The 11,984-nt window shown below is 41.0% G+C and overlaps 1 gene segment (V, D, J or C); it reads left to right on the forward strand.

Annotated features, from left to right (window-relative positions):
* The first annotated feature begins 7,274 nt into the window (after nt 1–7,274).
* Nucleotides 7,275–8,306, forward strand: LOC124869334. The segment is given in 2 exon segments: nt 7,275–7,480; nt 7,569–8,306. Coding segments are annotated over 2 exon segments (438 nt in total).
* Nucleotides 8,307–11,984: the final 3,678 nt, after the last annotated feature.

The following is an 11,984-nucleotide window of genomic DNA, read 5'->3' on the forward strand; positions in this document are numbered from 1 at the left end:
GAAAACCCAGCTTTCATTTCCTGGCTGATGTCCACATGTTATTTCCTACTGATGCTACATGTTGTGTGAGGTGCATTTGTTTTTCCTGCAGCCAAACTGCCACAAACATGATGCTTCCACCCCCATACTTTAGAGTTGCCATGGTATTTTCAGACTTGCAAGCCACCACTTTTTCCTTCAAATGAAAAACGGTTATTATGACTAAACACTTTAGTTTTGACTAAATCTCCTAATTTACCACATTGTGTATTTGAAAACTGTAACTTGATGTTTTATGTTCCTTTCAGAGAAATGGCTTCTTCCTCTCTCCGTGGCCTTTCAGCCCATATCGGTACAGGTCTCATTTCACTGTGGGTAGTGATTATTTTACCAGCGGCAGGCAGAATCTTTAAAGCTTTTTTGCTTTTCTTCTGGATTTAATTCACACAATTTGTACCAGAACACAGAACCTTTCTCCTTCCTAAACGCTCATGATTCCTAGATGTTCCTGTGGTGTTTTAATCTGCATTTAATTATTTGAACAGATGAACGAGACCCCTTCATGAGGATTTTGTACCCAAGGGTAAACCGACACAAACTTCCAAAATTATGTCATCATCTGGACTTTCACAAGTTGTTTAAACATATAGGCGTCACAATGTTTGTGAACTTATGAATTGTATGAAAATAATAAAATGTTGATCTTCATATTCTGATATTTCATAGATAAAAAAATGTTGGTAATCCTAACTGACCCAAAATAGGAGATTTTCATTTAGTTTTTAAATATCAGCCAATGTGTCTTTTTAAACAGTGCAAGCAAATATCTGGTTTGAAATGTTCTCACAAAATGCTACCAGAGGTGATTTGTTCTCTTGTGGCATCAAAAATATCCAGAAAAATCCTAGGAACAGGGACAATATCTCAGCAGGACTGAGGAATAATGTGAAGAGAACCCAGAGGAACATGATGAAACCAATGTTACGGCTCTGAGCTAGAGATCAAGGAACTAAATGTCGGGTTGGAAAGCAAAAACTTTCTGAAGAGCAAAGCAACAAGAACCTCTCAGAACAAACAGAGGCTTGTTTGATTGAGTTTGAAGTTTTAAAGTTCCTTCAGGTTCGGTTTTGGTGCAAATGTATTTTAATTTAAAATATTTAAAAATCACAAAAAAACTAATTTTTTTTGTTTCATGCTTTTTGTTTGATTCCTTTCAAACAAAAGCAGGACGAATCAGAATCAGCTTTATTGCTAAGTTCGTACATAAAAACAAGGAATTTAACTCCGGTACACTTTGCTCTTTGGTTTTATTTTTGCATTACAGAATATACATATTTACAATTTACAATATACACATATATAATAAAAAGGTGCATTTGCAACATCTGTATGCTGTTGTTTTGTACTCTATTAAATGTTCATCAGAGAAACAGCCTGGAGGAAGAAACTGTCTCTGTGGCGGCTGGTTTTAGTGAACAGTGCTCTGTAGCGCCACCTGAAGGTAAAACTCTAAACAGTTTATGTGCAGGGTGTGTGGGGTCTGCAGAGATTTTAGCAGCTCTTTTTCTGACCCTTGACCTGTATAAGTCCTGGATGGAGGGAAGGTCAGCTCTGATTATTCTCTCTGCAGTCCTGATTATTGGTTGTAGTCTGGACCTGTCCTGTTTAGTGGATGATCCAAACCACACAGAGATGGATGAAGACAGGACAGATTGAATGATGGCAGTGGAGAAGATGACCAGCAGCTCCTGTGGAAGGTTGAACTTCTTGAGTTGCCTCAGGAAGGACAGTCTCTGCTGGACCTTCTTTCAAACAGTGTCTATGTGTGAAGACCATCTCAGGTCCTCAGAGATGGTGGTTCCTAAGAACCTGAAGTGGTCCACGGCCGATACAGTGTTGTTGAGGATGTTGAGGGGGGTGTATGGGGGTGGTGTTCTCCGAAAGTCCACCACCATTTCCACAGTCTTGAGTGGGTTGAGTTCCAGGTAGTTCTGACAACACCAGTATTCCAGCCGATCCACCTGCTGTCTGTATGCAGACTCATCACCATCCTGGATCAGTCCAATGACAGTGGTGTCATCTGCAAACTTAAGGAGTTTCACGGACGAGTCCGATGAGGTGCAGTCATTTGTGTACAGAGAGAAGAGGAGTGGGGATAGAACACACCCCTGGGGGGCACCAGTACTTATTGATCTGGATCAGGAGAAGATGCTCCCCAGTCTCACCTGCTGCTGTCGGTCCATCAAGGAAGCTGTTGATCCACTGACAGGTGGAGGCTGGGACGTTGAGCTGTGTGAGCTTCTGGTGGAGGATGTCTGGTATGATGGTGTTGAAGGCCGAGCTGAAGTCTACAAACAGGATCCTGGCGTACGTCCCTGGAAGGTCGAGGTGTTGCAGGATGAAGTGTAGACCTAAGTTAACAGCATCATCTGCTGACCTGTTTGCTCGGTAAGCAAACTGCAGGAGGTCCAGCAGGGGGCCTGTGATGTCTTTCAGGTGCTTCAACACCAGCCGCTCAAAGGACTTCATGACCACAGATGTCAGAGCTACAGGCCTGTAGTCATTTAATCCTAGGATGGTGGGTTTCTTGGGAACCGGGATGATGGTGGATCGTTTGAGGCAGGAGGGGACCTCACATTTCTCCAGTGATTTGTTGAAGATCCTTGTGAAGATCGGAGCGAGTTGATTTGATCAGGCTTTTAGGCATGATGGGGAGACGTTATCAGGTCCTCCAGCTTTCTTTGTTTTCATGCGCTGAAAGAGCCTGTTTACATCTTCCTCTGAGATCTTTAGTGCAGGTAGAAGATCTGAAGGTAGGAGGTTGGTAGCTTTGTGGGAAGAACTTGTTCCTGAATGGGATGTAGAGGAGATGATTTGAGGTGTGAATGGCTTCTTGTCATGTCTGCAGTAGAATCCATTCAGACGGTTGGCCAGGAGACGACTCTGTTCAGGATGGGTGGAGGGGCTCTTGTAGGCAGTCAGGTTTCTCAGACCAGTCCATACAGCTGAAGTGTCACCAGTAGAAAGGCTGTTCTTCAGCTTCTCACTGTAGCTTCTCTTAGCTGCGTTGATCTCCTTTGTTAGTCTGTTCCTGGCCTGCCTGTACCGCGCCCAATCTCCACTGCTGTGAGCTTCTTCCTTTTCTCTGCGCAGATTCCTGAGGTGTGGAGTAAACCATGGCTTGTTGTTCCCAAAGGTGCAGAAGGTCTTGGTCTGCACACACATGTCCTCACAGAAACTGATGTATGATGTCACCACATCAGTTAGTTGGTTTAAGTCAGTGGCTGAAGTTTCAAAAACAGTCCAGTCTGTGCATTCAAAGCAGGCCTGTAGCATCTGCTTTGGTTCCTCAGTCCACTTCTTAACAGTGTGAACCTTGGGTTTGGAAGCTCTTAGTCTCTGTCTGTAGGTTGGGATGAGGTGGATTAGATAATGATCTGAAAAACCCAGAGCAGCCCTGGTAACAGCATGATATGAGTCCTTTAAAGCTGTGTAACAATGGTCCAGTGTGTTTTTATCTCTGGTGGGACACTTAATATGCTGTCTGTATTTGGGGAGTTCATTTGAGAGGTTTGTTCTGTTAAAATCTCCCAGTATTATGATGAAAGAGTCCGTGTATTTTTTCTCCAGGTCTGTAATCATCTCAGCAAGATGTTTATCAGCAGCAGAAGTTCAGCCATGAGGTGGAAAATATGAGCCAATTATTATAAACGAGGAAAACTCTCTCGGTGAATAAAACGGTTTACAAATTATGGAAAATGACTCCAGATCAGAACTACATGTTTTTCCAGCACTTTTACGTCTCTGCATCAACCTTCATTTATATAAAAGCAGATTCAGCCTCCTCGCTTCTTCCCCGATAGCTCCACGCTGCGATCCGCTCTGAGCAGCTGGAAGTCCGGCATCAGCAGTGCTCGGTCCGGGATGTTTCCACTCAGCCATGTCTCGGTGAAGCAGAGAACCGCTGATCCACGGAGGTCTGAGTTTTTACCGGTGAGAAGAAGCAGCTTGTCCATCTTGTTACTTAGAGAGCAGACATTTGCCAGGTGGATTGAAGGCAGTGGTGTACGAAGTCCTCTTTTGCGGAGCTTTACCAGCGTGCCAGCACGCTTTCCCCTTCGACGCTTTCGGCGCAGGATCCTGTATAGAGCCGCAGCTTCACTCGCCAGAAGCTCAGTGAACCTCGGATCGATGAAAGATGATGAAAAAAACCCAAGAGAGGACTCTCTGATGTTGAGAAGTTCCTCTCTACTGAATGAGACCACAGGACTGTGGCTCGAAAAACATAAAAACACAAAATACAAAAACAAAGAGAGAGCGAAGCTCCGAGGCGACAATCGTCGGCATCATCTTGACGTTTAAATAGAACATCATGAGAAAAAAAAATAAAAGCAAGTTAGATCTATTCTGATGAACTAGCTTCGTAAAAAGTTATGTACAAAATATGTGTCATTTTGACATGTTTGAATTCTTGCAACAAGACCAACCGCTGTATACTGCAAGAATGTTTGAATGTTATAATGTTTAAAGCAAATGTTGAAATGAAGTCCTTGGAGTCAGACCCAAATGCAGACAGGCAGCAGGACGTTGATTTGAGACATTTAATAAAAACAGAAAGCCAACTTTCAAAAAGCAAAACTAACTGCATGACATGAGGAGAACAAGACATGGATCATAGAGAGAAACAGGCATGAAAAACAGGCCTGAAACAGAGGAACAATGACTAATGGAAAGCTTATGAAGCAGACTGAACAGGAGCAAGGCAACGAGGGAGAATCAGGTGAGACAGGTGAGCAGAATGGACTAATTGTATGGTGGCTGTGACTGAGACTAGGAAATTAATAAATATGAAAGAGATGATCAGTGATACAAAAACCAGTCAACATCTAACAGTAATGAGCACAGGAAAATAAACTGAACAAATCCAGACTTAAAGAATAGAAACAAGGAACTGCATGAAGTATCAATTCAAACGAAAAGCAAAGATACATTTTTATGTTAGTATATTATAAACGCATCTAAAAGTATGAAAAAAACATTGACTTGTTCCCTTGGTAATATTTTGCTATATACTTAGATTTATTAGCAATAACAAACACGGTAAAACATTTACTTCATAATACTACATGCATACAGGATGAAGGGAGTCAGTAGCTGCATTTCCATTGACCATCAAATTACGAAATTGTAATTACAAAAACAAAATGGAAACACGGCAATTTCAAAAAACCTCCCATTTTTCAATAAAAGGTTTTGCCGCTAGGATGAGGTGGTTCTTGGCCATATCAAAATTGGTGTATTTCCCAAAACTGCAATGGAAACACCTTTTTTCGCATCACATGATTCACGTAATCAACAACGAAATGTTACTACTGGCGAAAAAGATGAAGAAGACGACAGAAAGTAGTAGGAGGATGATGCCGCGGCATGGAGACGGAGTGTTTTTTAAATTTACAAGTGTTTACATCTGTTGCCGCCATGTTTTTGAATGAGTTATCCCGTGAACAAACCTATTTATGTGTGATTTTAATTGTATTTCATATTTAATGGAAACACTGCAATTGCGAAATTGTGTTTTTTCGACATTGGCAGAATATCGACAAAGTTTCGCACAAATTTGTAATGGAAGCACAGCAAGTGTCTGTAGTATGTCTGCAGAGAACCAAACAGAAGCTGGCAGCTGCATCTTAAAGAAACCCCACCAATCATTAGATTATTACTGATATAGTCCGCAGAATGTAGGAGAGATCCCATGTGAAGCACCAGGACAGGTTGAGTTGACTGCCCGATTAAGCTCACAGGCGGTGCTTCATTTATGAATTACTTTAACTCAAGAAAAGACAGAAGTAACAAAAAACAGGTTAGGACCTGTCTTAGGACACTTAGTCAAGTGTCCTAAGAGGAAAAACTCAACTGTTAGGGAATTATTCCCAATCCAACTGTAACAAGGAAAAAACCTAAAACTAAAATATTGTGGAACAAAAGTCTTTCAATAAATCATGACTGATCTGTTTGCATCTTTAAAGGAGGCAGGACAGCTCCAGTGTTACCCTGGAAACAGGAGGCTGAAGTCCAACCAGCAGAGGAGAAGCAATTCAACAATCCAGCAGGAAACAAAACCATCAAATGATTTAAATTTATCATGAAAAACTCAACAGATCATCTTTGAAGAGCCATTGATGTATTAAACATGTGATGGAAAGTAACTGTTTCCTTCTTAAATCTATCATAGTTTACTGAGTAAAGGACCCAAGAGCAAGCAGGAGGCCTGGAGCTGCAGGGTGAGTTGAAAAGTTTAAATTATCACTTCAACTGAGAATTTACAAAATGGAATACAGGCAGGATTACAGGCAGGAACATGGAGACATGCTACAGGGGAGTAAACTGTTGGATCCAGCAGAGAACAATGAAAACCAGAGGGTATAAATACTAGGATAGGGAGGAGAATGGACCAGTGAACTAGGAAGGTAATCAGAAGGAACTGGGAGCAGCTGATGGGAGATAATGCATGACAGCTGAAGGAGGAAGGCTAAATAACTCAGATGATCAGGGAATCCAGGGGAATAACCAAACCATCTAAGTGAACAGAAATAAGTAAACAGTGGATCTAACTTAAGAAACATCAACAGGGAGGACCAGATCTACAAGGAAATACAAACTAAAACATCTAACTCAGGAATCCCAGAACATAATCTAAACACAAGAATGAATGATGATTCTAATAAATCTGAATGAACTGAAACAATAGTGACAGAAATAATGAAAACAGACAAGGAGCTCAAACTGAAAACCTAACAGAGGTAGATCATGATAAAATCTCATTATGACTGTTTTAAGTTCAGGGGTTATGTTCTGTTTCATCGTGTAGATCCTCTCTGTTCCCAGCCTGGAGGTTGTCTGCTAGACTGTAACTGTAAAAAGGGTCCGTTCCCATTATAACCTGACGTTCCAGTAGCTTGATCTCACTGGGTCTCCTGAATAATTTATTTAATTTCCTCCCATCTTCATTATAAATGCTTTGACTGTATGACTGAGGACAAACTCTGTCATTCTGGTTGGACTGTTTTTGTTCTCATCTTTCAAAACCTTTAATAAACATCACAGAATAATTCTTAGCATAATTGGATCATTTCATTTTTTTCCACAACACAAGAAACAAGCAATTTAATTCAACTAAATTCAGATTATTAGCAGATATTTCTTTAAAAACAAGCAGATTCAGTTTAAATACAACTCAGATTGTCAGTGTCACTGAGAGGAAACTTGAAGGAACATCAGCAGCGTTGGTTTTGTTTTTGAAGATGATTCTGGGTCAGAAGAAGCTGAGAACCTGTTAACCAGGAGGAAGAGGAGTTGAGAGGTTCAGGGAGGAGCTGAGATGTTACTGAACTCTAGAAGAAACTCAAACTTCCTCATTCAACACAGTTCAACACATAAACATCAACTCTGCTCAACATGGACTATTATGGACTTTCTCTGCTCATTGCCTCACTTCTAACAGGTCAGATTGAATCTAGATGCTTTAAACTGGTAAAGAGGTGTGAAAACTTTTGCAGCTAATATAGTAACAGGTTTTTTTTTTTTTTTAGGTGTCAGCTGTGATCAACTGACTCCACATAAGAAGGACGTTTTGGGTTTAGAAGGCAGCTCTGTTACTCTGTCCTACAATTTATCCAGACAAGCAGCTGTGAATGATTACTTCTTCTGGTATCGACAATATCCTGGAAAACCTCCAGAGTTCCTGATCTCTCACACTGGAAAAGGAAGCAAACTCCAGGATCCAGTTCCTGGTTTTTCCTTTAAAGTGAGAGATGAAAACATCCAGATGGACCTGCAGATCATCTCTGCTGCAGTGACAGATTCTGTTGTGTACTACTGTGCTCTGCAGCCCACAGTGGCAGGAAACACCAGAACTCTGTACAAGAACCTGCAGTACTCCACATCATCCACTAGAGGACCTCACACACTGTTAAACCACTGATTGTTGAGTCTTTGGACTGATGACAAAGACAACAGAGACATGAAGCAGTAAAGATCAGAGACAGAGCTGCTGTGGAAGCAGAAAACTCTGTGATTGGTTGAGTTGAAGTGGCCCCGCCCACTGAACTTCAGCTCCTCCAATGACATTATTTCTTCCTCCTTCTACTGCAGTGGAAGAACATTGTTCATCTGCTGTGTGTGGCTTTAAGAGCTCCAGAGACATGTTGCTTTACCTCTTTTTGCTTCTATCTCACCTTCTAGGTGAGTTTAAGATCAGGGATTCAAGTTTTGTTCCAGCTGCTGCATCAACCACAGATACAGACTGCATTTCACTACTTTTCTGCTTTCTTTGCTCTGACTGAATGAAAATCAGCTTCTCATCATCTTGGAAACTGAACTGACAGAGTTCTACAGTTGATTTAGTTGTGAATGTCCACAGAGTAACTCTGTACAGAGGACATTTGTCCACTGTCTTCTCCTCTCAGCCTCATGGACAATGTTAGTCTAATGTCTTCATTTCTTTTCCAGGACTAACAGCTGGAGACACAATCTCTGCTGATAGAGATGAAGTCAGAGGGACAGAAGGACAACCTGTCTCACTCAGCTGTAGCTATGAGACAACTGCAACCTATGCTGATCTTCACTGGTTCAGACATCAAGATAATCTTCATGCGCCTCAGTTTCTACTCTGGAAAAGAGGAAAAGGAGGCTCAGCTCAGTATCTCCCTGATAAACGTTATTTGTCAGCAGCAACGTCTTCAACCACTGAGCTGACCATCAGAGAGTTAACCCTGGCAGACTCAGCTCTCTACTACTGTGCTCTAGAAACACAGTGATACAAAGTGTAGAAGAGGCTGTACAAAAACCTGAACACAGATATCTGACTACTCTTCAAAGAGGAGGGAAGTGGTATTCAAAGCACATCTTCATATCAGATGGATTCTTCTAATTCCTGTTTTATCAGAGTCTCTGTGGTTACAGCTGCTAATCAAACACTGAGGAGGATCCACAGGAGCAGAGTTACAGCTGATCTACCTCACTCACAGGAGGGGAACAATTCAGGGATGCCTGAAAACTAACTTTCTTTACCATTTATCTTAAATTTAGAATAAATATTAACATAAATGCATACTTTCATAATTTCTCACCAGCAGTGTGAAATTAATACAATTCATAACAGCTATCATCCCAAGGCTCTTTAAAAGACCAAAAAAAAATCAAATTAAATTCCAAATATACAAAAACAGAGATTTATTCAGTTATAATACCATATTTCAATCATACAAATGGCTGCATGAATAACAGCTGCAGATAATACATAATTAGAGAATAGTAAGGTAAGGTAAGGTAAGTTTATTTATATAGCGCCTTTCAGAAACGAGACACTCAAAGCGCCGTACATACAATTACAATACAATCACAAAGCAAATAAACACAGATACAGACACAGAAAAACAAATGAAATGATAAAATCAAACAACAGAGGTCATTTAAAAAAGTAAAGTAAAATAAAGAGAATAGAATGATGGATAAGAAAATGAAAGGAAAATTAGACTGAAAACTTAACTAATCATGCTTAGATGGCCCAGTCAAAGGCCACTCTAAACAAATAAGTTTTTAATCTTGATTTAAAGCAACTTAGGGTTTTGGCGCTTTTACAGTTTTCTGGCAGTTTATTATAGTAGGAGAAAGTAACAGAGTAAGTTGTTGGGGTGTTTTCGAAAGGAAGAATCTGTCTGGGGCGATGGTGGCACGGATTCGTCTGGTAACTGATAAGTTGCCGGTTCAAACCTCACTCTTTCTGACTCAGCTGTTGTGTCTTTGAGCAAGACACCCTCCTTGCCTGCTGATGGTGGTCAGAGGGCCCGGTGGCACCGATTGTATGGCAGCCTTACTTCTGTCAGTCTGGCCCAGGGAAGCTGTGGCTACAATGTAGCCTACCAGTGTCAGTGTGTGAATGGGTGGGTGACTGATTGGCCACTTTTACCATTTTCTGTATATATTTGTTAAAATAAATTATTTTTTATTTTGTTCACAAAACAAAATAAAAGGACGCCGGGGGGCCGCTAGCTTAAAAAAGTACCATTTTCCAACTCCAATCTTGTATTATTTGTTTTCTTCCTCTTTCACACATTAGAGGGTCTTAGAGCAGCCTTTAATAATGAAAAATCCCACCAAATCTAACAAGCTTGATTGGAATGACTGCCAACCATGAACACTGTCAGCACCAAAGCAATGTGTGTAGAAATAAGTGTGTTTTGTGTTGAGCAGGTGTGTGAGGTAAGCGAGTCACCTGGAATCCAATTGGGGGCCAGCTTCCCTACTGACCCCCTCTTGTCCTGCCCACATGGAAGCAGTACCCAGAGACCACCAGCAGCCCAGTCCCGAGAGACCTGCCGGACCAGCCAGGGCCCCAGCAACCATGACCTCCAGCCCGCCCCCCTGCCCAGGGACGCTGGGGAGGCACCCCTCACCCGAAGCCCAGGCAGTTACCCCACCCAGAGCCACAGCAGGCCCCGAGCCACTCGGGAACCCAGCCATGAACCCAGCCACACCAGTAAGGAGTGGCAGCATACCAGACAAGAGGGCAAAGCTGCCTCAGTACCAGCAACCCTGACCTCCGGCCCACCAACCATGCCAAACGCACCAACCCCACAGGGCAAGACCCAAATGCTCAGGCTGCCTAGGAATAGTACTGAAGAGTTAGTTTAACTTTGTTACTGATTTTAAAAATTAAATATTAAAAGATGCTGCAGTAAAATAGTTTGCAATTTTAATTAGTTGTTATTTAAGACTTAATTTTATTTTTATAGCAGATGAAAACATAGCCAGTGTTGTAGTAAAGGGTTATTGCATAAAACGTATTCACAACAGTAAACAATGGTCAAGGATGTTATTTAAGAAGTCATAAAAAGGACCAAGGTGTCAATTGGTAACAGAAAAGTAAAAATAACATTTTAGATACAAATTTCCACAAAGAATCAAATTTACAAGGTGCATATTAAAGCTCCATTAGGTCACTGCTGTAGCCATAAAATGCTGGCTAGACTGTTTCTAAAAACATTTGTGAAATAATAAGTTGCTCCCAGAAGCTCAACGTCTCTGTGGTTACAGCTGCTCATCAAACACTGTGGAGGATCCACAGGAGAAGAGTCACAGTTAATCCCTCACAGGAGGAGAAAGATCCAACCTGAAAATTACCCAAATGTCTACTTCCCATTTATTGAGGAAAGGTATGATACAACACTGATTAATTATGTCACAATTCCATGATGTTACCAGTGAGCTGAAGGCCTCCATCTCCTTATTTTCTCCACATCTCTGGACCTATTTTTATTTTGCTTTTAGAAAGAAAGCATCAATAAAATATTCCAAGTCATCTTCAGGAAATATCGGATACATTTTCAGAGCATAGATCCCATCATTAGTGTACTTATGGCTGAAAATAAACCACTGAACTAAAAGTTGTTGGAAACAAATGAGTCAGTACCAGGGCTGCAGCAGAACCTGTTTCCATAGTGGACCATCTCAGAACAGAGGTTCTCACAGCAGGGCTGGACTGGGACAGAACATTGGTCCAGGTGGTCCACCATGACTGGTCAGATGTGATCTCCAAGAGATGATCCTCAATATCGGTAAATATTAGTATTAAGATGGTAAATCATTTTTCATTAAAATGTAAGAACAGTTGTACAAAACCTTATGAAATAAAAATGATTCTAAACTAAAACATAAATAATATATTTTCCACACATAGAAACTCCCTGCCAAAGATATGAAAACTGGACTATTTGTAATCATTTTTAGTGTTTATTTTATTTGTTGGTGCCAATAACTTTATGGTTGAACGTTTGCTGTGTTGCTGATAAACAGTGATGCTAAATACCACACAGGGATTTCACTTTAATTATGTTTTATCCTAATGTTAATAATAAAGTTGTTGTTGGAACATGATAAACTTCATTTGAGCCAAACTTTCTGTTACTTGATGGTGTTTGATGAATTAGCCTCATCAAACACCATCT

Source organism: Girardinichthys multiradiatus, chromosome 6, assembly GCF_021462225.1.
Source record: "Girardinichthys multiradiatus isolate DD_20200921_A chromosome 6, DD_fGirMul_XY1, whole genome shotgun sequence".
Classification (NCBI taxonomy): domain Eukaryota; kingdom Metazoa; phylum Chordata; class Actinopteri; order Cyprinodontiformes; family Goodeidae; genus Girardinichthys; species Girardinichthys multiradiatus.